The sequence below is a fragment of the Malurus melanocephalus genome, unplaced genomic scaffold, assembly GCF_030028575.1.
Source record: "Malurus melanocephalus ecotype Western Australia unplaced genomic scaffold, MMel_1.1 scaffold_18, whole genome shotgun sequence".
NCBI lineage: Eukaryota > Metazoa > Chordata > Aves > Passeriformes > Maluridae > Malurus > Malurus melanocephalus.
This window is the reverse complement of record NW_026623250.1, coordinates 2,152,982-2,178,906: the sequence shown is the minus strand read 5'-3', so window position 1 is coordinate 2,178,906 and position 25,925 is coordinate 2,152,982. Positions and strand designations below refer to the sequence as shown.

General features: G+C 38.6%; 1 protein-coding gene across 3 annotated transcripts in view; it reads right to left on the bottom strand.

The window, feature by feature from the left end:
- The window catches only part of ERCC8 (ERCC excision repair 8, CSA ubiquitin ligase complex subunit), a 72,126-nt gene that overhangs the window by 20,285 nt on the left and 25,916 nt on the right, over positions 1-25,925 (bottom strand). For 2 of the 3 annotated variants that reach the window (XM_057389654.1, XM_057389656.1), the window contains 2 exons: positions 23,696-23,782; positions 22,189-22,557 (listed from right to left, as the gene is read on the bottom strand). In XM_057389654.1, the coding sequence (XP_057245637.1) occupies positions 22,489-22,557; positions 23,696-23,782 (156 nt within the window). In that variant the 3' untranslated portion in view covers positions 22,189-22,488. Of the gene's footprint in view, positions 1-22,188; positions 22,558-23,695; positions 23,783-25,925 lie in introns of those variants that run through there. The other variant, XM_057389655.1, reaches the window with a different exon arrangement.

Below are 25,925 nucleotides of genomic sequence, written 5' to 3'. Positions count from 1 at the left end.
CCCGCACCGCCCCTGAGCCGCCCCGCACCGCCCCTGAGCCGCCCCGGACCTCCCCGAGCCGCCCCGCTCCGCTCCGCTCCGGGCTGCCTCCGGCACCGCCCCACACATTTTCTGTCACGACCGAGGGGTCAAGGCTGAGAGTTACGGACCGTCGTGAGCAAGTAAAGAGGAGGCTACAAGGGCGATCAAGGGTCCGGAGAAAGGTGTCCCTGCCCATGGYAGGGTGGTTGGAATTAGATGCTTCTCAAGATCTCTTCCAAACTAAACTGTTCGGTGGTCCTATGACTAGGGRAAAGGAACTGGTTTTATACCTGCTGTGGTACCCGCTGCTGTGGCATTCAAGGTTTCTCCAGATGCTCCTAGATCTCGATCTTACTAGAACTTTCTGTCCGCATGGAGGAGGGAAATCCGCAACATGGCTTCGTTATGCTGCTTTGGGATCCCTGGAAATTGAATGTTGCTCAAGGCAACACCGGGAAAACGTAGTAATACCTTGTTTTGAAAACAAAACACAACTGGTTGACTTTGGCTCACTGCTTTAGGGAACTCTCTCACCCCAAAAAGACGCAGTATTCCTTTCTTAGAAGATGTTTAGGATGATGATTACAGTCCCCAATGACTCCCATCTAGGAAAGTATGGGGCACAAAGAAAGGTAATGGGGAATTCCTAGTGTGTAAACARGCGCTCCATTTTAGTTGTCTACCACTTTGGTCCATAAAAGGCTAGACGTTACTAAGGCTAGAAGTTTGAGATGATCAAAAAGCTGTAGGTGATCACGAGTCAAATGACTCTGCAAAAACAAGGGGTAGGGAGGGCATATTAAGGCAAATTGAAGAATTAGTTTGTAAGCTAATGTGAAATGAATACAGTCAATGGCAATGCAGAGGTGCATAAGAAATCTCKGAGCTGGAGGACAGCAAGAAGCTCAAAGCTCAAACCTGAAGTTTGAGGTAAAAAGAGGCAGAACCAGCACAGAAAACCTGTTAAAAGTGTGGAAACATTATAAGAAGCTGACAGATGGCTTGCAACAGAGATCCTGCRGAAGCTCCAAATCACTGAGTGATTGATTAGGGTGGGGTTTAGGAGGAGGACCTTGATCTTTAGGATTTGCTTCATGCTTCTATTGGAATTGTTACAATTATGACAGATGAAGAAATACCTGGGCTTTTGAAAGAGCATCTTAATAAGATCATTTGATTTGGCCAAAAGGGATATGTCAAAATATGATAAACCATTGAGCAATACTGAATGTCTCACCTAGGAGGGGAAAATCACAAAACRAAATTAAAATATCTCCTTTTGCCTTCAGCTTTCAGAAGTTAGAACATTTTCTTTTACTTTCTGGTTAAAAACACTTTTTTTCTAAAATAATGGGGAAGAAAGTCTATACAGAAACCTTAGGAATCATCACATCTCTGCTCAGATAGAGTCCTTGAAAGCCTTAAGCGTATTATGTCTTGACTTTGTCCAGAGGGATGTAGCTTAGCCAGCAACCAATATTCATCTGTGTTTAAAATTTATTTTGCCATGCCTGATAGGGCTGCCTTGGCTAAGACAAAATGTGTCACTGGGGTGCATAGCAATAAAAAGTAGGCTACCTATAGGCTTCAAAATACAAGACTTGTCATTAATGGGTTAAAAAAAAAAACAAAAAAAAAAAAAAAAAAAAAAAAAAAAAAAAAAAAAAAAAAAAAAAAAAAAAAAAAAAAAAAAAAAAAGCTAGACAAAAAAAATTCTAACTGCATGCAAGTTAACAGCTCTAACATATTTGATGCTAGCAGATCAGCAGCTTTTTTTTCTTTGCAGCCCATAAAGAGAATAAGAGTCCTTGCTTTCCATGCACTTCAGGAGCAAAGGTAATTTGAACCATCAAGCAAGTGAGGGTTGGGAGAGGAGAGAAATAATGGTTGACCTGTTCAGGGCAGGTAAATCATTAACATGCATCAGGGAAAAGGCAGCGTGAAGGAGACAGCTGTGCCCTACACACATAAAGAAAAGAGAGGCACACAGCAATTGAAAGACATTTACATTGTAAAAGAGGAAGGTAGCAGCAGACAGGTTTTCTCAGTTTTTAAGTATGTGAAACCTGCACATGATATTTACCATAAACTTAAGTAATCTTTTGAGTTCCCTACACTCTGCCATCCAAGAAGAGGACAAGAGATAAAAACCCAAACTCTGGAGACAGCTCACCAGATTTTAAAAGATGCTGAAGACTTAACCACTTTGTATGATGAACGTTCTAGCTATGAATTTTATTCTAGCCTTACTAGAATCCAGGTAGCTTATATGTTTTAAGAGTCTATTAGAGATAACTATTCTACAGAACTGGATTTTAAGCCTTGAATAGCTGATCAGCAGGAGAACCACAGGAACCACTCCCAGCCACAGGACAATGTGGTCATCCAAAACCACCAACAAATATCTGCACACCAATCTTGAAGAGGTGCAAGTGTAATCTAAATCCTGTTTGCAAGCTTTGCTTTTCTGGAGAACAGCTGGTTTGCCTGTGCACTTGTACTGGCGTTCTGAGTCGCAACTGCCAGACCTGTCCCAGACAGGTTCTGCTGCAAGTGGGCAGTCTCCCACAGCTGTCACAGCACAGTGCTGGGCAGCTGGATTGGCAACAAAAGGGCCCTTCTCATTTTCCAGCTGGAGCCACTTTCAGACTTTGCTTACTGCTTGTTGCAGAAAATACTGCTTTTTCTTCTGACTCTGTGAGCCAGAACAGCACCTCTTGTGTAGCTGAGGCTTTATGATAATTTTTCTGCCTAGGTCTGTTCCGGAACACTATGGATRGACCCTTTTATAATGCTGGCAGTGACATTCCAGGACCAGTTTCCACATGACAGAGGAATTCTTCCTCAGACATGTGTCATAAATTTTGCCGTGGGACATGGTGAAAAGATGATTCAGCCCTGCTCATCTCCCTCTGGATGAGCTGAGTTTTGCAAGAAGGTTCCCCCTCCTTCTGGGAACATACACTGCAGGTAACTGTGCAGTAGTGAGCAGTCACTGTTGGTTTTGTGTGGCTTCTTGGCACCACAAACACAACACAAGGTACTCCAGTATTGTCAAATCAGCCTGTTCCAATAGCTACATATTGACCTACAGGTCAGTTTTGACATTTGAACAATAGTTTGACATTTGAACATATAACAGTTTTGACATTTGAACAATAGTGAATTAGATACATTCTTGCAAATGTGACAAAGCTATTCAGACAGGTATTTCCATGTAATCCTACCTATCTTAAGTAACAGTACTAAAACCATTCAGTCCCCAAAAAATTATTTTGTTGTCATGCATCTGAGACTGGTGCTAGGCAGGAGTAAAGGAAGAAGATGCCCCAAAATTAGGGGGAAAACCAGCTGTTGATGAAATAGAAGCAATAATCTTAAGTGCATGAAAAATGTCATTAAAGGGGATGTTTGATAGAAGCAGTGTCATGATATCATACTATACACATGTAATATATATATAGTTTACTATGTATATATATTTTTTTAATTTCTGTATAATGTGTATARTAAAACATATATAGAATATACTGTATATATAAATAAACTCAGAATGCATAGACATGCATTATATAATGCACTTTTTTGTACACACACTGAGCTTCTCAAATGAAAACTGGTGGTGACTCACCTCTTCAGAGTGTATTGCTTGAATGCAGGCTGATTGCAACTCAATCTATACCAGGAAGGAAAATTAAATCGCCCACAAAAAGTGCACTGCAGTCAGCCAAAGAGGCCTGACTGAACATAATCAGAGAACCAAAGCCAGCCCACCTGGCCAGCCTGTTCCCAAAAATCATAACTTTGCATCAGCAGTTTTTCCATTTTAGTCTGTCCCATGCCTGAAAACAATGTATGAAAAAAAGGGCTGGACAGTGGACGTTCTGGAACCTACATCTTACAGCTTTTCATGGCTAAAAATTCTAATTCAGATGTTGTCTACCAACAGTTTTACATCTTTCATAAGTCAAATTTTAGCTGTATGTATTACTGACAGTAATGGGAGCAAATGTTGAATCCTGTAGGAACCCACACAGACAAAACTATAGGAAGCAGCAATCTTTTTAGGATTCTGGAAGGCTGTGAGATCTGTTTCTTGTACCTGTGCCAGAACAGTGTGATAACCATGAGCTGGGTGCATAAACATATCTGGAAACGTAAGTGCATTTTAGAGAGTAGGAACTCTATGACTCCAACAGGATTCTAACATATATCATTAAAACAAAACAAAACAAAACAAACAGACAAAAACCTACCAAAAAAACCAAAACCACAAAAACAAAACTTAACAAAAAACAAAACCTCAAACAAACAAAAAAACCCAACAAAGGTCAACAAAGAAGTGAATGCAAACTTTGCAGAACACCTGCATTGTGCAGGATAGGCTACAGCTGGCCAAGCTGGCAGGTTCATGCCATGGTGCAATCCACCAGAAGGGCACAGAGCTAGAGGAAGATCAGTAACAATAAGCTGCTAGTACATATTACACTATTTTCACCTGATTAGAAGTTTGTTTTGTGCTTGTAGAAAAAAGTGAATTAATGAGGTAAGTAAACCAAAACCAGTATAGCCAATGGAAACTTGTTGGTGCTAGTGAAGATGTAGCAGTCTGTGTCATCACCACATGCCGTCGACTGCACAACATCTGTAATGATAAGAAAAAACAACATTTTAGGTGTAGGCTTGAGCAGCTGCTGGTTTGCACTTGGAACATAAAAGAGACAGACTCTTTATCCAAACAGCATGTGATGACACAGAGATGTATAAATAGCTTTCTCTCTCATGTCATTTTCCTATTTCCTGCTAGTGAATCACCACATACTAGGAGTTCGTGGGCTGACATGTTCCTTGAATGAGTGGGACAGGGGCACCAGTCAGTTCTCTCTCTGCTATGTTCAGTATCGATGCAGTCTTTGACTAATTTTTCCAGATTCCAGATGTTTTGCTGTGAGAATGTATTACAAAGGAGTGAGAACTGACCTTCAAATCAAAGCCCTCAGGTTATTTAATTTGTTTCGTACTCAAACCACCGAGGCTTAGGAGATAACTTGTAAGGTAACTGAGTATCTCAGTGAGAAACAGCAATCTGCAAAATTCCTGAGGAAGTCATTGAAAGCTCAGCTGTCCCTATCCAGAAGCCAGTCATCCACTCTCTTCTCCTGTCCCTTCTCATATTTCTTATGCTAATGTCCATGAGGAATTCCATAAAGGCTACTAAATYGCATAGCCTTGCTAACAGTGAAGCAATTCATCTTCCCTTTCTCTCCCAGTCTCTGAGATATGAAGAAAAAGAAGAAAAACAGAAGACCAGAAAAGGGAGCTTTGCAATTAATTATAACAAATCCACAGTCCATTCTGCCTAGACAGATATGACATTACTCAAGGAATGCAAAATTACAGGAAAATCATATCAAGAAGTTATTTTTGAAAATTGATTCTTGATCACATTACATGTGCTTAACAATACATTGTGGAAACGTAATCCTTTAATGGATTTTCACTTATTTATTTATTTTTATAAAAATATTCTACAGTTGGGATTGGGAAAAAACTTGGTAAAGAAATATTTAATCAAGGGAGAGAGGTATTTAACACCACTTCTATGAATATATTACAGTTATGCATGGTGGGAATCCCCATCTGATTCCAGACAAATAAGGTAATATTTGTTCCCATTCTTTCTGTGACAATTATGTCACCTGAGCTTGGTAAACAGGCCAGAGATGAGGAAGTTGCTTTGAAACTGAAGGTAAAGGTACAAATGCTCAAGGAAAGGTAAACCAAGGGAATATAGTTGTGTGGCAAACATGCTATTCAAGACACCCTTAGGCAAGATGTATTTCAAATGGATTAAAATAAGTACTACCTCTTTCTCAATTATGTCTCCCATAAATTTAGAARTGACCAACTTATTATGTGTAAGAACAGGCTAATTTGGATTAATTCTTAGAGAAGATGCTAAGAAGAATAGGCTGGGAATTTAAACAAATTTTGAATTGTGTGGCATGTGGTTTGTACTGTGTTGTCATAGCTGGGTTTCACACACAAACAGGTTGGTTTTGAAACTGAGCATCCTCATTGGCAATACGCCTGTGAGACAATTCCTGAAAAATAAATTGCATAACCTAATTATTAATCAATCAAACAGAAATCTGTATTACATTTCATAGCTAATGACACTTCTGTGGTCTCCCATACATAATACTACCACAGATCAGGTATTTTAAATTAGGCTTTTTAAATTAAGGAGAAAAAACAAATGACAAAATAAAAACTAACCAACAAATCCCAAACAAAAAAAATATACCCAAACAAACAAGAGCAAAATTCTTCACCCGTGTATTTGTTTTTCTAGCAATATTGCAAAAGGCATAAAGGACATCTTCTCTTATGATGTAGAAATGTGGACACCTAATGGTTTTCCTTTATGAAAGGATGCACCGTGCAGGTGTGCAGTTACATCAACAAGCCTATTAGAATCACAAACAGTCAAAAAGTCACAAAATCTCAGTGCTCATGCAGTGCATGTTCAGATGGCAGATGTGCTGTGAAGTAGCAGTGGCAGTCAAGAAGAACATGCTGGAGGAGTCATGAATCTATTCTGATCTGGAAAGTGAGAGAACAGTGTATGCCACCCTCAGCGGAAAGGGCACTTATGCTTCTCTTTCGAGTGAGGAAGACACTGATCAGAACAGTAAAGCCAACTGTCTGCATGGTAAGATCTTACAAAGACTAACCTGCAGAATCWTAAAGATTTTTTTCTAGGACAAGTTACAATGTTCAATCCCTTCAAATAACTAGATGAAGCTGCATAGGAAAGACAACAAATAGGAAAATGCATGCAACAACACTTTTGGAGTAAGCTAAGAAAGGATTTCCCGTAGAAATGATATCTTTACAGGAATCAGACTTGAACTTCTGAAGAGGGAGGCTGTCAACTTGCTATTGTCCCCTATTATTTTTTGAAAACATTGTTTTTAAAGAAAAAGGGTTCCAACAGACAATATACCAAATAATCTCAAAAGTTTCTTTCTAAAGAAACACAAAATATACAAAATCTTAAATGCGGGCTATATGCTGCACTACAAAGAAGAAGAATTTGCAGGGAGGAAAGCAGCTGAACAAGGTTTAATTTCTGCTTATAGACAGCATAGTGAATTCCCATCTTGGTTATATAAGTGAGAATTTGGAGCAAGTTCATTGGTTCAGACAATTTGCACAAACTGTAATAAGCCTCAGCCAAATTTTGCCAAGATTGCCATTATTGTATATTTTGACCCAGGAAGACAATGAAAATAATATTGTTACAACTTCATCTTCCATAAGCATGGGAACAAGAACTAGGAGCTAAATTAATAACTTTTTTCTGGTATTTCTTAATTTAATTACCTAACCCTGAAGCTACAGAAAATCACTTTTTTTCCAGTGCAGCACTGAGTCTCTCCATTCAGTTATTCATCTGCCCAGTGCAAAAGCCTGGGAAGAGCACAGCTCTGTTACAGTCAGCTGGACCTCTCAGCACTGTGGATGGAGGAGATGACAAGGAGCTCACCCCACAGTGCTGATATCCAAACAACTACCCTGAAACCCTTTCACTCTCAGTTCTGCCCATGGTCTTCTCCTTCCTCTTGGGCAACAAGTTCTTGCCATGGAAATAGGCATTGAGAATACAGTCCTCCTTGCACCTTCTCTCTTTGGTGCCTTTTAAACATTCTCCAGGGGGTAGCAGACAGTTTTAAGATTTCAACAAAAGAAAGCAAAAATAAAATCACTTGATCAAAAAGCAAAGATGTACTCAACATTTATTTGTATGAAACTGTCCCTAGCCTTCTCCAAACAGAATACTCTGATTATTCTGTCTACATACTCCTGACCAACTAGCAGAGCTATGCATGCACCTTACTATCCTTTCCTCCAGGGGGAAGAAGGCAGACAATATTAGAGAAACTTTTATTCTTGTCTTCTTGTTGTATCCCTCTTTTCTTTAACTTTCGCATCAAATCTGACATTTTCACAGAAACAACTGATCCACCACAATCACACCAGCAAATCAACACATGCCTTCCTGTTGCGAATAAAGTTCTCCTGCGAAAGGATATACATTTGCATTTTACTATCACAAAAGTTCACATAAACATACATGAACTCCTCTTACACTTCCCAGCTCAAGTGTCTGTAACCACAGCAACAGAAAACCCAGAGCAAGGAACTAAAGCCTTTCTCAAGGATTGAGTAAACTCTCTTCAGTCTGCCTAGCCTGACAAAGCTGAACTGTACTTAATTAGCACCATGTCAAGAAGAGGGGTGACAGGAGAGGAGATGACCCCATGAGTTGCTTGCCCTGTTATTTGTCTGTGAATCAAATCCCTTTGGAGATTTTACTGGCCTGGCTCTATTATGGACTCAAGCAAAGAACCCTTTGCAGGCCAACACAGACACATGTACATTGCTATATTATCCTTGATCTTCCAGACAGCCATAAGAATATCTTTTAAGCAGACACTGTCAGCAGGTAGCACCACAGCTGATAGAGGGGTGACATGCTCACAGAGATGGGCTAAGTAATCCGATGTTTTATGAAGTGCCTGAAATTCCTTTATTCCATTCCACTTACCATAAATGGCACTTGGAACACTTCAGAACAATGAGTTTTACAGATAAAGATATCTTCTTAATCTGTTTACTTGAGGGAAGTGGAATTATCAAACGAGGAGGCTCCAGGCTTAAATATATTAATGGCTACATGACAAGAAAAAGACATTCTGTCTTGAAGAATCTGGGGCCTAAATCCAGTATTGAATAAGGAAACAGCACAAAATAAACTAGTGAAATGTGCAGTCAGAACTCAGTGAACTAAAATAGTTTTCTAAAAAAGAAAAAAAAAAAAAAGGACAAGAGTCTCTCTATTCTAGCTGAGCAATTAAACTTGTCAACAAGAGACTTAAAATGCAGCAGGGCACATTTTTGTTACGGGGTATATATCCCAGGCCCATATTGATGCTGAGGACCTTTTCCCAGGGAAACTTGTGTCATCTTTCACAGCTGCATCTGGGAACATGTTAGACAACWGCATGAGGCACCACTAAGTCTTACAGAGTGCTTCATACTTGTGCTGTATTTATTTCTCTCCTCCTACTCTTCTTTACTGTTGTTAAATAGATCTAGAGTAAAATGTGGAAGTGGGAATGTGGTTTCATATCAGATGGCAGAGCATCACTCTTAGGTGTAGGAGGCAGCTGAGAAAAAATCATAGAGTGGTTTGGGTTGGAAGAGACCATAAAGATCATAGCTCCAACCCCCTGCCATGTGCAGGACACTTCCCACTAGATCAGGTGACTCAGAGCTCCATCCAGCCTGGCTTTGATGCTGCCAGGGATGGGGCACCCACAGCTGCTGTGGGCAACATGTTACAGGGCCTCAGCAGCCTCACATTTCTTCTGTTGAAGTCCTTTTTAAGGGTGCTTGCTTTCATACCTCCCCCCATTTAGACATGCCTTTACACTCACTCCAGAGTAACCAGAGGCAAAGCAATGGGCTATAAGAACAGTTCAAACAGAGATTGGCTGAGATGAATACAACTGTTTGCAACTGTTGAATCTTATTTTAATATCTCAACATTTAAAAAAAAAAGCTGCACCTCCTTGATTGTTACCTCCATATCAGTCCATGGCCTGTTATTCWGTAACAGGAACAGTCTGATGTATGTGTCCATAATGTACATARTCTGGTGTTTTTCATACAGAGAAATTTTGGGGGCTAAATCTTAAGGGAMGTTTGCAAGTCCTACATTCACAGACCTACAGTTCCACAGCTGTTTTCTCTGTGCATGTTACACCCACAAACTCAAAAAACTACGATTTCTAGGCAGAGCAGACGAAAAATTCAGTATTTCTAGAAGTCAAAAATTTCTCTTAGAATGGATAGCAAAAAACTAATAACTGATGCTACTTGTCATTTCTGTGTTTCTGACATTGCCTCTCAAGTATTTCTAAAGAATACTTGTAAGCTTTCTCCTTAATTTTTCTGTTTCTGACAACTATTCTTTTTCTAGRGAGACTTACTGCAATTATTTTAATAATATATATATAATTGTTGTGCTCACCTTTTCTATTGAAAGATGCAGTAGGAGAACAAGACAGAAATTCTAAACCAAGGTCAAGGTTTTCACAGACATTTCAGGTTCTTGAATGCAGTTGAAATGCCTCGGTAGATAAAATGTAATTGTAACTAAAAAAAGGGACTGAATTACTTACTATAGCTTTCTAGTCACTCATCCCMTTCTTGAGGCAGTTTGTCTCTTTGTCAGGTACTGAAGTGAGAAGAAGTTACCTTGAGGCAGTTTTGTTTCTTCCATGGCAATACTTGCATATATGAAGCCACATAGGAATTGACACTCTTTGTCAGGACATTCCCCCTAGTCCTCTGACCTAAGATAGTGCAAATTGCAGAGAGTACTGAAGGAAGTCATCCTGCACACGTATAGAAATTAATGTGACAACAACCACAACAAGAAACAAATTAAAAATAAATGAGAAAAACCATCAACACTGCTTTTCTCCCACTCACTTTTTGATTATCAGYTGGATTAATTCTTGTTCTCAGGTCTTTGTCTCTGCTAGGGGATCCATAAGCTTCTACATYACAAATCAATATACAATAAAACTAATTAATCATATTTTTAAGGCAAAAATTGAATAGCCACTTGAAATTTCACTGAAATTCCTGAAAAAAACCCAAAATTCACAGTTTGGTCTAGTTTAATCTAAATTGTGAAATGGTTTCTACCWCAATTTTACGATGAGATAGCAATAAAATATCCCAATATCACTAAAAGAGGATCAATATAATGTAGGAAACTTCTCACTGATGCTGGAAACTGTTTTTCATCAACTTGTATACAGGAAAGGTCAAAGTATCTGCTAAACRATGTAAATTTAGATAAAGTTGTGAAGTTTCGAACATTTGAACCACACTTGGCCCCCAAATTCAACATGTAGAGGTATCTTTTGGAAAATTCATATTGAGTTTTCTTGTCTGAAGCAATATTGTGTGATCTAAAATAGTGATTCCAAAGCTTTGCTTTTCCAGTGGCATATGTACATCATTGTTTTGGGTTTGTGTGTCCAGGGTAGTGGGAGTGGGGGGCTACAGGAATGGCTTCTGTGAGAAGCTACAAGAAGTTTCCCCCCCATCACAGATCAAATCCCTGCTGGCTCCAGGATGAATCCACTGCTGGCCATGGACAAATGAAGAAGGAAAAGAAAGTCGTTATGCAGATGTTAATACACTCAGAGAAGAGCAGAGTAAGAATATGTGAGGAGCAGCCCTGCAAACACTCAGGTCAGCACAGGAGGAGGCACAGGAGGTGCCAGAGCTGAGGTTCCCCTGCAGCCCATGGTCCAGCCCATGGTGAGGCAGCTGTGCTCCTGAGCCCATGGACATCCCTGGGGATGCAGAGATCCACCTGCAGCCCATGAGGAACCCACACTGGAGCAGGTGAAGGCCTGACAGGAGGCTGTGACCCCATGGGAGGCCCATGCTGGAGCAGGGTCCTGGCAGGGAGCTGCAGATCCATGGAGAGAGGAGCCCTCACTGGAGCAGGTTTCCTGGTAGTGCTTGTGACCCTGAGAGGACCCACACGGGAGTAGGCTTTTCTAGAAGGACTGCATCCTATGGCGAGGGACCCACACTGGAACTGTTTGTGAAGAACTGTAGCSTGTGGGAAGAACTCATGCTGTAGAACTGTCTCCTATGGGGGAACCCCACAGTGGAGCAAGGGAAGGACCCCTTTCCCTGAGTAAGGACAGAAACATGAGATGAACAGACCATAACCCCCCATTCCCAGTCTTCCAGTGCTGCTACAGGAAAGAAGACAGAGCTGGAAAAGAGGGAGGGGTGGGGGAAGGTGTTTTCAGTTCTCTCATTGCACTGCTCTGATCTATTTAGTAATACAGCCAATTATGTCCCCCAGTCCAGTCTGTTTTGTGATCTATGAGTGATTCCTTCCCAGTCCTTATCTCAAACRACAAGCCTTTTGTTTTATTTTCTCTCCCCTGTCCAGTTGTGAGGGGACTGACAAAGCAGCTTTGGTGGGCACCTKACATCAAGCAGGGTCAACAAACTATTGTCATCTTTTCTAAAAAGSCCTTTTTGTTTTATGTCCCCTACCTGGACCTGATTTGCTGCACTCATCCTTCTCTCTCTGTGCATGGGTACTCATGCAACCCTTCTCTGTTCCACTCTGAAAGTGCACAAGCCACTCTCAGAAAACTCAGTAGAAAGCTTCATTAAAGTCAAAATCAAAATTGTGCTACCGAAAAATAGGTCCTTACACCCTCTCACATTTAGAGGCATTTGAGTCTCCTAGCATTACGTGGCACATTAGCCTTCTTTTGTGCCTTTGAGTCAACCTGGTAAGTATGAACAAGCTATTGAAGCATTACAATAGCCGGATTTCTTAAAGTGGCAGGATGGAGTCAAGTGTCAGGGAAGTATGTGCTTTTTCACAGATGTTTTAGTGGTTAATCTTTAACAGTTAAAAGGTTTTTAGATTAGGGTTTCTAAGAAAACACCTTATTTTTTCAAACAAGCTACAAAGAAAGGTGGGGAGGAGAATAGTCTAATATTATAAAGGAAAATGGATGGTAGGAAAAAAAAAGGAAAGAATTTACCAGTGCATATGCAGTGGAAGAGTTTCCCTACAAACTCCTTCTATTTTGCCGCATTTTGTTTTTAAGAATCTACCAAGACATAAGAGGATTTTCATTTATGGAGCGCAAACAAGCAATTCAATTCTGCACCGAGCTCACTTTCTTATCACCTGAGGAGAGGCAAGGCAAAGTAAATTTTAATAATTTTGAACTCTATCACCCACTTGGCAAGGACATCCCTATGCCCAACTGTACTCTCTTTAATTTTAAATGCCCAGAGGGGTTAAATAACTGCAGACATTATGGTCTAATAAGGAAGAGATGTCAGAGACATAAACAGGGCTGATCCTGATTTTGTCATCTCCAGTTAACATCTTTGTCATCCTGAATAGGTGACAGCTCTGAGTGGAATAATATTTGGTGGATTTGCAATAGTACAGAACCTCTGGTTACTTGCAGATTTCGGCAGTCTAATCAAGGAAATATTCTATGCTTTGTGCAGCATGAGCTCAGATTTTATAAGATTTGGCAGAACTGTTACTTTCCTCAAAATATTTTCRACAACAGCTTTTAACAAAGCCAGGTTTTTCTGTCAAGGCACTGTAAAGCAATGCTACTTAGACATCCCCTTTATTTCTTGACAATTATTCCATAACAACTTATAATACTTTATAATATAATTTACAATATTTATAATCTATGAATGCAGTAAAATACTGCTTTGCTTTTCTGCTAATAGTAGAAGAAGGTTTGCATCCTATATGAAATCATTCACATGTTTAATGAACCTCTGCAAAAAGTATTGAATGGTATGAGAACCGATATATTGAAGGGGTTAAAGCTTTAGGAGAGGAAAGAAAGGAGAGTGGATGATAAGATCATGCAAAAGAAACAAAGTCTAATGTTTGTCAGCTATGGCCAGTTGTGCATTTKCTGGGCAAACAGTGGCTGGGGAGACCCTCAACAATGGGATAGCATGGGATGCTGCTGAAAGCAAAATRCAGAAACATCTTATAAAGTGGTAAGATCTCAACACTGCATGAAGCACAGCTTGCACTTCTGTTCCATGGAAGGTTCTCTTTGGACATGGTGAGAAGAGACAAGGCCATGAGAATGTTTTAAGAGAAATTAAATAAGTTTGGATTGGTGAAATGGCATTTAACAAATCATGGGGTKAAAGGCAGAAATGTTAATTTGGGTAAAGGAAGATCATGGAGAAGTAGCACCTACAAATGAGCATGAACATCAAAGCTAGCAGATGGTTTATATTGCAAAAAAATTAACTGAAAAATACTTTAATATAGCCRTTAGTAGTAGTAGCACTGATGATTTTCAAAGATTTATGTAATACTATAGCTATACTTCAAGTCTGTCTCTTTAGATAAGCTAGACTTTGAACACTTATATAATCATTATTGTATATGACTGCAATATTTAAAAAAGCTGCAGGTGACAAGGGAAAATAATAAACATAGATTGATTATAAAAATATTTTWAAAAATAAAATGCTAGATTTTCAAGACAAATTTTTGACTGACTTTAATGAATAAATGCTCCAAGTGTGAAAACTTGAAAGCTGCTAGTCATAGAAAAATACTGCACTGGGTCCAAGCGACTTAACAAGCGCTCCGTGTTATTCCAGAAAATCCATGTATATGTTACAACAGGGTTATGAAAAAGCTAATGAAATCTCCCTCCCATTTTCCTTACTCTTTGGTACATTACAGTCAAACAGTTTTGAGATCAAAGTTCTCATGTTCTTCTGCTCAAAACACTATTTGAAACTAGCAAACCTCTGTATGTATCTAAGCACATAACCAAATGGAAATCAAGAAGAAAGGGGAGGACAGGCCTGAGGAATGCCTGGAGAGGTTGGGTAGTACTTCAAAAGGAAGCAGAACCAAGAATTTTAAGAAGAGCTTGATGAATTATATTGGATGAGTAAAGGGTTGGGACTTTAGTGTACAAACAGGCCAGGATTATGTCCGGGCTTGGAATGCTACGTGGACATGGCTCTGTGAAGTAGAGAAAGGAAATACAAGTTAGACAAAAGAATACAAACAGCCTCTAGGGAGAGGAGACGAGCTGGGGGCCATGAAGGATCTGTATTTAATTCACCCTAGATAAAGCAATGGAAGTAGAGGGGAGATGCAGCAGTGCGCAAAGTGTTGCTTTCACAGCTCCCATGACTYGGGCCACATGGAGCAGAACGTTCACCTCCAGGTTTGGAAGATCAGGGCAACACAGAAGTGAGCATTAKCCTTGGTGATGCACCACTGTAGCTCAGAAGATTACAGAACTTGTATACCCGGTGTATCTTGTGACACAGGTAGGGTTCTACCTTTTCATCAGTAAACTAGAACGGCTCCTTTGTTTCCTTTCTCTATGTGCTCATTTTGTCTGGGGTAGAGGTGATTTTTTTTCCATAGTATCTATCACAGTGCTGTGTTTTGGATTTGCACTAGAAAGTGTTGATAATACAGGATGTTTTAGCTGTTGCTGAGCTGTGCTCAGTGTCAAGGCTTTTGCTGTTCCTCACCCCACCCCACCAGCAAGGAGGCTGGGGCAGGACAATTGAGTCGAGAGGGGACACAGCCAGGACAGCTGCCCACAACTGACCACAGAGATATTCTGTCCCATATGGCATCATGCTCAGCATGTAAAGTTGAGGGAAAGTGAAGAGTGAGGAGGGACATTGATCAGGGGTGAGCAATTCTTTTCCTTTGCATCAATTGTCTTTCTTGAGTTTTATTTTTATCTCATTGTGGTTTGGTGTTTTCTTTGTTTGATTGTTCTTTGTTGTGGTTTATTTTTGGTGTGTGTTGGTTTTTTCTTTTTCCTTTCCATTACAATTTATAATTACATTTTATTTCATTTTTGAAATCATTCTTATATCAACCCATGAGTTTTCTCACTTTTACTCTTCTATTGTCTGTCTCCGTCCATCCTTCCAGGATGATGGGGAGTGAGCAATCAGTGATGTGGTGTTTAGTTTCTCTCTGAAGAGAGAACTAAGCCATGACACTCTTACTATTCTTGTGTCTGCCACACTTAGTGCTTGAGCAGTCTTGTGAACTACCACCTTTTGACTTGCATCATTTTTCCTCTTTCTAGCTGAGAAAAATCTTTGCTGGCAGTTTTCAATGCTACTAGAATATATAATAAACCTTTTTACTGATATAAGATGTGCCAGTAAGGCATTTTACCTGTTAAGGGCACACAAAGCAAACCTCCTGAAGCAGTGAAATCTATAGTCCAACACAGGAGAATTCTGCTAGGCAGCAATACATTTCCTATACTGCAGGATTCTGAAATTATCACGGATATCTACATTTAATATAGCAGCAGGTCATTGCTGAGTGTTATTTAAATTACTTTGATATACTTCATTAGTCAACCTAAACTTAAATAGTTAACCAGAGTAGCAAAACAGGATGAGGCAGCTGTTTCAAACATTCATTTAGGCCCTCAGGTATYTTAGCTGTCTGCAAAACAATTAAGTGTTCTGGAAACTTTCTTTGTAAATGATGAATAGTATTCAGATGTCAAAGCTCTACGCAACTCTAGAGACTTCTTTTTTCTTGGGAAATAATTTGTGCACTACCCTGAGAACATGCAATATATTCCAAGCACATGCCAAATGTGACCACTTCCCACAGAAGATGTGTAGGAGAACTGCTCACTCTAAGTCTCCTGTGGCACCAGTGACAGTTTAAAACCAGTGAACAGCATCAGACTGTTTGGATACTTAGCTTAACTTCAACTCTCATAGGCCATAAAACATATTCTCTGGGCTACATACTGCACCTGGAAGAGCTAGTGATGTGGAAAATCTATTATTTTATAAATTCCCAAAACATTTTTTTTATCTTTGCTAGCATGAAAATAATCACCAGCTGATTTCTTTAGTGTTACAGAACAGTGTAGGAGGCGATAGCAACAGTAATTAACTGTTGAGCAACACAAGACACTCCCTTCTAACTGCCACACAACATGAGAACTTGATATTCTTAACATACACCTACTCTCTGGTGTATTTTTTATCACAGCAAACATGAGCTCCCCAAACAGCTACGTTCATCATACAGCGTCCTTTGACATCCTGTAACTACAGAAAATAGGCAAGAAGCATATCAACAAAGCTCCATCCATCCATCCATCCATCTGAATAGAATGTCCCCAGGCAGGCAGACCAGCGTGCAGTGAGGCTGCTCACACCAGCTCTGTATCACGCTGCCGCCTGCAGARCAGACCCGCCCTACATCCGACAAAAGGATTATCTTTTTTTTGTCTCTTTGTCTCTTTTCCTCCCCGGCTCCCCCCATTCTTAAAATGGGAACAACATGTTAAAGTTCCATCATACAGACTAAGATACATTTGTGTGGATGAAAGTAAAACGCTGCAGGCAGACATTAATACCCACAGTTCTTCTGGAGCTATCCTGGACTACTAACAAAGTGGATTAAGATTTAGCTTCAAATTTTATATACAAATGGAAGTGGCTGGCTAGCAAATTACGTTTATTCTTGTCAATGATCTCCAGCAAAATCGCAAYATATTTCTTCCTTTGTAGTGAGTATATAGTTTGAGCTAACTTCTAAAAACATGATTCAAGGTTTTCTTAGAATGTTTTAATAATTCTGTTGGGAGCTAAGACGTTTAGTTATTATAAAGTATTCTGCTCAATAAATGCCTTRCAGTCAATAGGAAGGGACAATATTTYGCTCAATATTTTTCAAATGGGAAGRGCAAAAAAGTCTTTAAAAAAAACCCCTTTTCTCTGCCTCCTATGTTAATCCACTTTGTATTACAAAACCAAAGGCATATACATATAATTTTTGTTGCTGAATACATTATCCGACTCTTGCTTAAACATGTTACTTTAGATTACAAACATACGGTTGTAAAAATAACTGGTTGGACTGATTTAAACTGATTGCAATCTATTTTTTGGCATGAGGAAATTTATTACAAAACCTGTTTAGGACTGCAGATGTATCTCTGCCTCACAGCTGTAGGAAAAGGGTGTATTTGGAAKCTTCCAAGTGTACAGATCTCAGTGTGTGTCTGAAAGATTCCTTAGCACAAAGCTAAAGTGTGTCACTAAAAATAACTGAAGTTTTTTCTGACTTAATTTGAAGGCAATTAGTGATAAAATTAAAATTAACAACAATGCCTATGCAATTAAAATATCCTTTCATATGTAAGTAGAATGGTGCCTTACTAGCACCAAATATCTTTTTCAGTCTTTTAGGCTCAGTGGAATTTGGCAGGACTGGGCGTGGTTACGGGCAGCCAGCATGTTGGATGACATTGGTTAGTTGYCATCTGGGCAGAGCCTGTGGGCTGGTGCGTAAGGGTGACTATACACACAGATATGATTAGAAAAGATGAAGATGTGGGGAGTAGTTATGCCCCTGACTGAATTCCTGGCCACTCACTCATCCCCTTTTATCCTCCATTCCCATCGTTTTTATAAAATAGACTAAAAGAAAACAAAAACARGGATGATGGAAGAAGTCATGTCTATTTCGTAACTCAGTCTTAACCACATTAAAAGGACTTTACTGTTATGTTTTACAAACTTTTGTYTAGTTAGGTATTATACGCACTAACTGCTGACCACCGAAACTAAAGATCATCTTCAAGAACATCTCTCAGGCGTCAAAACCTCAGCATACATCTTGGTGGCCAAGTACACAACCAAAACTCAAGCTCTTCCTTCATGGACTACTTTAACATAGTTCCTACACCTTTCATGCTAAAAGAAATYCCTACCTGCACAGATGTTGTGGTTTAACTGACATGCCCATAACTTAACTAGCTACTGCAAACTTCATGTGTGCTAAGCTAGCAGTAGGTCTTACCCATTCATTATGGCAGATCCTAGGCCAGTGTGCCCTAAAGAGCTTACAACCCTCAACCTACATGAACCAGACATTTGCCTCCTGTGAAAACRAGGCAGGAACAAAATCAAGAACTATCCTTCAATGGTGCCAAAGCAGAGATATTTCAAATATTTTTATATCTTGTGTACATAGATATATGCATATGTATACATTCATGGCAAGATAAACACTATAATACAAAGAGAAACAAAAGGGCAAAAACCCGTAACAACCAATTCTACTGATGCTGGCAAATCTAAGATATTTTCAGGTTTACAATGACATGGTTCTTAAATTCAGGGCCTTAAGTGGACTGAGGAAATCATTGTCGATTAAAAAAGCTGAGATGTTTTGTGCAGTGAGAAGCCCGGCCTGACTAAAAACTCAAAYAATGCAAAAAAAAGTGGTAAACAAATTGGTATATTTTAAGACTTGTCCATCTGTCTGCAAGAGCTGGTATACCAGAGACAGATAAAAGGGCAAAGGTAGGTAAGTATATAGTGTTACCTTGTTATTCCTGCTACTTGGGAGTTAGCTATACTGAAATTCTCATGTGCTCAAGCTTTCTTTCCAGATCTGTGTACAGAAAGAAAAAAAAGAACGAGGCTTTACTTGGCTGTCTTAATATTAGATTCTTTCTGAGCATCATAACCTAGACATAAATAATCAGAGTCCTATCTTACTGTCTCCATAGAACTCAGCTTCCACTTAAACTGATGGAGTTTTGTTTTAGGCTCTTCGTAYTTCTTCAGTTGGACTAGCTCAGTCTGACTCCACCTGCATTGCTTCCTTAGGCTAGAAGGGAAAGGAAACTCTTTGATCTTTTGTAAGAACAAATAAATCTTTCTCTATCTTTTGATACTTGCTGTATCAAGCTCAAATAAAAATCTCTGCCTTGGCAGACAAAGAAAGTCTTCTAAGCAATATTCAATTCCCAGAATGGCTTGAAAAGATTAAATTCTCTAGAATCCAAGATTAGAATTCTCTATGTTCTCTGATACAGTACAACTACTAAATCCCAGTACAATTAGTGAGATAAGAAAAAAGTTCATTCTATTTAAACTCTTAATTTCCTWACTGTTTTTAATGGCAAAAATTCAGCTCTCAGCTCATCAACTTCCAAGTGAATTTTATTTCAGTATGCACACAGCACCCGTTTTATATCTGACTGGATTTTCAGATGTGCATTTTTCTGACTGATGTAAGGAAGGGAAGTGATGTTAAGTCAGTATCACTACACTTGCTCCCTTGCTGGTACCAAAAGAGCTCTGATACTACAAAAATACATGCCACAAGCATATAACAAGAAAGATATAAATGAAGGTGAAACCTCAGATTTAATTATAACATTTAACTTACACACAAGCAAGAGACTGTAGTTGCAACTGATCCATTGGCTTAGTACCTAGTTTTTGGCAGTGAAAAATCATATACAGTATACCTTCACTGCTCCTTAAAATTTTTYATTTTGAAGACACCAAAACTTCAGTACTTATGTACAGCCACCATATGAACACGGCAGATATAAAAGACAACGTTTTTTTCTAGAAAAAGCTTAATAAATTAAACATATCTATAGAAAACTAGGAGAATTGAAGGAATCAATAGCATGAATGCCAAYCATCAAATTAGAATTTTCACCGGTTGGTGAAAATTAGTGTTTGACATACTGGTTAGTAACAAGAGGTTTTAAAGCTTGCAAACTAATCATGTATCAGTGATTACCATTAAATGGAAGACTTGCAGGTGCTGGGTTGAAGAATGTGTCTGGATTCTTGCCTGGATGAGAGATGTTTCTCACGCCCCTCACCAGAAACACCTCTCCTTCCAGCAGAGGACAACAGCCAAGAGGGAGAAAAATGCCATCAACAACAGACACCAGAAGAGGATTTGGAAGGACTCCTATGAAGCAGATATTTGCTGCCAGTAGCCCCCAAGGCAAATAATTTCTATTTTCAACTGTTTGGGACACTAAACCCAAAGGCGTCTGGGTGAGAACAATAATTCAGAATTCACTTCTTCTTGAGCTGCATCTCACCTTGTGCTCATTCATGGTGCAACTTAGGCAAAASTGATGTGCAAAAAGTTATTCAGCAATAGAGCCATAGTTCCCCCCCCCACAATGTGATTTGATAAATGCTTATTAGACCTTGACCTTGACCAACAGCACCAGGGCTGAGCCTCTCTTGACTTATCAGAAACACTGTGTGCTCCCAGGAACTTGTGATGTCTAACAAGCCTCTATTTCTTTATGAACAGCCTTGGAAACTTTTTGTGCCTGAATAACCCAAGTGAAATACTATTTTTTGTTCTCACACTTTCAAAGGATACTTCTCACCCGAAGCATGGCCAGAATGGAATGACTATTACAACCAAAGCCCCCTCCCTTGCAGCCCTACAAATGTGCTCCAAAGTGAGACCCTGCCAGCCCTCCTGGAGCAGCAGCTGTGACCAGCAAACCCCTCTGAGTGGAGTGCTAAGAGCCAGGGAACTCCCAAGTTTGCTGTACTCAGAAGATCCCTGAACAATGATACCCCCGACTCCTTAAGGCTCCATCTTCCACAAAGGCATATGAAGTGGACATTTCATTGCCTTTTAGGGGAATTTTTCACAGGTACCTTGTACAGACTTTTTTTGTCTGTGTATGCCAAGTGTGCACATGCTGTAGAAAATGCACGAGAAATGCCGCTCTCCTACATTCTTAGGTACTTTAGATTTGTAAGTCACCTCTGCTAAGTAAGTTACTGTTGTGGTATAGTAAGTCCATCGATGAATCCTTTGCTAAATCATTTAACTTAAGTTGCAAGCTAAGTTAAGGTGGTGTAGCTTTTGTTTTATTTCAGATTGGATTGATTGACTGGACTTTTGTTTGCTTTTCTTCAGTGTGCTTTAAGCGTGAACTTCGCCAACAAACCTTGTCATGCAGTCGCTTTTATATTGGACCTGTTTGTAATTATACCTTTGCTGGTGATTCTTTAAGGAATCTGAAAACACTCATTACTGACAGAAGACTGTATTATGTCTGAAGCATAAACTGGTGACTGAGACAATCTCACAGAACCCCTCCCTTTCAAAACACAGCAGGCATTAGGACCACAAAAAGTTTTGGATGAAAACAATTTTGAAGGATTACATTCAACATTTTTAACTTGAAATGTGATCCACTCCCTCTGCCTTGTATTCTACCTCAAGCCTGTTTCTGTCCAGGAGTTCTTCATGTTAGCTAAGGATGTATGAGAGATTCATACACAGAAGACTGGCCTTAAAAACCTGCTAATGAGAGTAATAAAAACTCTTAATTTCTATTCTTAGCTTCCTGGGACATTGTTAGATGACAGGGTCACCATATAAATACTTGAATAGAGGATCCCAGCTGTATCTTTTTATGAACTTTATGGAAAAACATGCAAATCTCAAAATGGACAAACAACAGCTACAAAAACTTGTTGACACTCACAGCATCTAAGCACTTGAAAATAGACACAATCTGCTCCACCTAGACACTGATAAAAATCAGCTGGAAGTATTTCTGAGGCAGTCCTAGTCCTCTTTCATGAACATTTCTCTGTAACATGTGTCTTGGAAATGAATGGGTTATCTCCTCATACACCAATGATAACAATGTAACATTGACTGGTCCCAAGGGCTTTTATTTTTTTCTTTATCAGCTGCTTAACACTGAATAAAGTATACCAATGTGCAACAGTAAGTACAAAAGTCAGCAAGTATGAAAACGTRATCCTTTAGATTGAACTTTACAGCGACAAAGAAACACAGAGAACAGTGGGAACTTATTTCTGAAAGACCTTGCTCTAACAGAACTGTACCAAAAATTCAGTTGTGAAAAATCCAACAACGTCCAATTCCGTAGATAAAGTCTGTGACTGCAGTGCCTGAATGTCAGTTTTATATCAGCTCATAATTTAAATTCAGCCTTCATCATCACTGCTGCTCCATGCATCTTCATATGCTGGATTTAAATGTTGTTGAGGCAGAGACTAGAGAAAATAAAAATTTTCAGTGTCTGGCTTAATTAGAAACACTAAAATCAAATAAGTGAAAAGCCAAAGGCATTTTTAAAACCACTATATGTAGACAAACTATTCTGACTGTCATGACCAGGATTATTTTTAACTACTTCATCAGACATTCTACTGATTAAAGACATGATAAATTATGGAAAGAAATACTACTGAAATTAATTTCAATTTCAACAAAAATTTCTGGAGGACTGACTGGAAGTACTACAAACGTTTGCTATAAAATATAACAGACATTATAATTGTTTACTGTGTGCCATTGTTTCAATTTAGGTCATAATGTCCTCGGCCCAGCATAACTGAGCAGTACTGTTTCAGGAAGCAGTCCTGGTCTCTATTGACATCCMAGAAATATTTCTCACCTCAACCCCAAAAGCATCCAGTTAAACAGTTTGTGTAGCTATGCAGTGCACTAAATTACACTGACTTAGGGTAAAATCCTTTTCTTGTCTACTTCTATTCTGGTTTCAGATTCTGGTCATACAAACACTCAAATGGCWATTCTAGCACCTGAGAGGGAGCAGGAATTAGTAGCCTATGGACAGCAGAACTCTTCTTACAGAGGCAGRGCTCATCTACAGCATTTGCAAACAGCAGCTGTAGCTTAACAGATTTCAAAACAATGGTACACATTACATACTGTCACCATGTYGATGTTAAAGGAGCCGTTCTAATCAGAGCTAAGTACATAATCTTCTTGTTGTGGGTTTGTTTTTGTGTTTCAGACTAAGAAAAATAAATTTACTCACATCAAAATTCTCACAGCAAAAATATTAATTTCAGGTCAAGTGAACACATTTTGGATTTAAAGTATAAAACCTTTGAAACGATTTTTTTTTCTCTCTTAATTGTTTTGAAGTAAGCTGTCTTACAAAAGCAAATCTTACAACAATTGTAGGCTTTTTATAATTTCCCCATCTAAAATGGAATAATGCAGCAATCAAAAGATTGCACAGAAATAACAGGTGATTCTTCTCTTAATTARGAATTGTTACAAATGTTGATCGTCAATCAAATACTTCATTCTGAATTTCTACACAACCTCCCCAAGTATAACAGCCATAAAAAATAAAGTTCAAACTCAAAAATTCATTACCTTTTCAGAAATATCATCAGAATCTGGCTCTCGTGGAGCTGGTATCCATGCAAGAATATTGCAATCTTTGCTACCACTATAAAGTTCCTATCAAAAGAAACAAGAAAAGGTTATTATCACACAAATTTACTGAATAGTGACATAATATCGTACAGGGGRAAAAAACCATACAGAGTGTTATTTGAAAATAAAGGCAAATATTTATTTCTAGTTTATACTATAATCTAATTTATTCTATATTTCTAATTTATACTATAATCTTGATATGTAGTATTTTAAATAATGTACCAAAACAAAATGTTTTTATACTTTTCCTCAGATTGCTCACCGCAACAGCACAACCCACATCTAAACAAAATGTATTACATAAATACATTTTTCTATTCCCCGCTCTCTTGTCTCCTGAAAAGACACCTATTTCAATAGCTAGGAACCTTAAGAGATTATTTATGCTGAAGTAAGGAGAAAACAAACAAATAAAAATCAACAAAAATAGGYAAATATTTTATTATACTTAAAAACCAGAAATAAACTCAGAAGAATCAAGAATCTAGTAATACATCTCAGAAAAGCGCTTATGTGTAGAACAAAGAAGTATTAAGTAAATGCAGTTTTTAGTAAGTCTAGGGAAGGAAAATAACAAATAGAGTACCATGTGAGGCTTCTATCTTGTTGGGAAGACACAGATCAACAAAACCATTTTTTTTATTTTTAAGTTAAATAACTATTTATTAGGGTAATTACTGAGGACTGAGATCCCATTGCACAAGGCACCCTGCAACACATGGAAAGAAACAATCCTTACATCAAACGGCTACAAGTCAAATATATCCTAATTTTCTTATTTCTGAATTAAAGCAAATACAGACTCCTCTTGTCACTTAAAAATGAGGAATTTTACCAATGGGAAATATTGACACCATCTTTGCAGTAAATTTTGCACCTATAACACTTGCATTTTCCAAGCGCTATTTAAATGAACAGGTATGAAGACACTTTCATATGCCTTAAATCTTGACTTATGTCTGACAACGTTTGAGTATTGTCATGTATTTAAACTACCTGAGTAAAACATAAAGATTTTTTTGTGGTACTCAGGCTGACAGTATGAAAGCCTTGCTTTAAGTATGCTGGCTTTACACTTAGCTAGCAACTCTCTGCATCTGTGCATGTTAGTACATTGAGTCAATATAAATTCAATACATTATCACAGGTCTGTCTTTGCAAAAAGTCTATATCATTTACATACAGTTTCAGAACTGCATGAATTATGCTGATGTTTGATGCAGAAACTTAATGCCCATATAAACACTCACTTAGGTGGGTAATCTTATTCAAATGAGATGCCATACTTTTCAAAAACTGGTCTTACGCATGAGCTTGTTAATGAATAAAATACATTCAAGACTAGAGTTTACAATTTTAAAAGATAACCATTCTACTTACCTTGCTTAAAAGATGTTACACCAAAGTATAGGTCAAATTCTAATTTATTCTGCCATCAGTACTTTACTTGGGCCTTCTGCCTTTGACAGAATGCAGAATATCACTAAGAACTTTAAAAGAGCTTTCATGCCAAAAGAGCTCCTTGTGAGCGATGTCATAATGGCATCAATACTTCCACTTAATCCTTCTTACCACTTGTCTCACTTTCTGATCCTGGTATGGCAATCTCTTCAGTTAATATCCACTGCATTAAGCAATACTTACAATTAATTATTACAACCTAAACTGGTTCTTTGGTTGACTCACACCTTAAGTCAGTCAAAAGAAGAGCTAGTGACCTCTATGTATAACTATGATACAAGACAAGACAGACACATACATTGCACTACATGCTCTATGCATGCTTATGATACCAGATATGGAGACATTGCAAATAAAACCTCATTTAACCTTCAGTTAACTTTGGTTAATAGCCTACTACTGGATTCGCCAAATACCTCTGCAGATGTCGCCAGCATTTCTTGAACAGTATGACAAGCTATAATTCAAAACAAAATTGCATCCTGTTACATACCTACTATTTTATGACATGTTATTCATGCATGATGCTTTACTCTATTTCCTTTTCTGAAAGGCATTTCCTTTTCTGAAAGGTCTTGTTTGTTTATTTAAATCATTCTAAGCAGACAATATGGCACACTTGTATCTAGTGTATTAGATCAAAGTGTAAACATCATGTAAGATATTGCCCAATGACGATTTTCTCTTCTACACCACCCTTGAA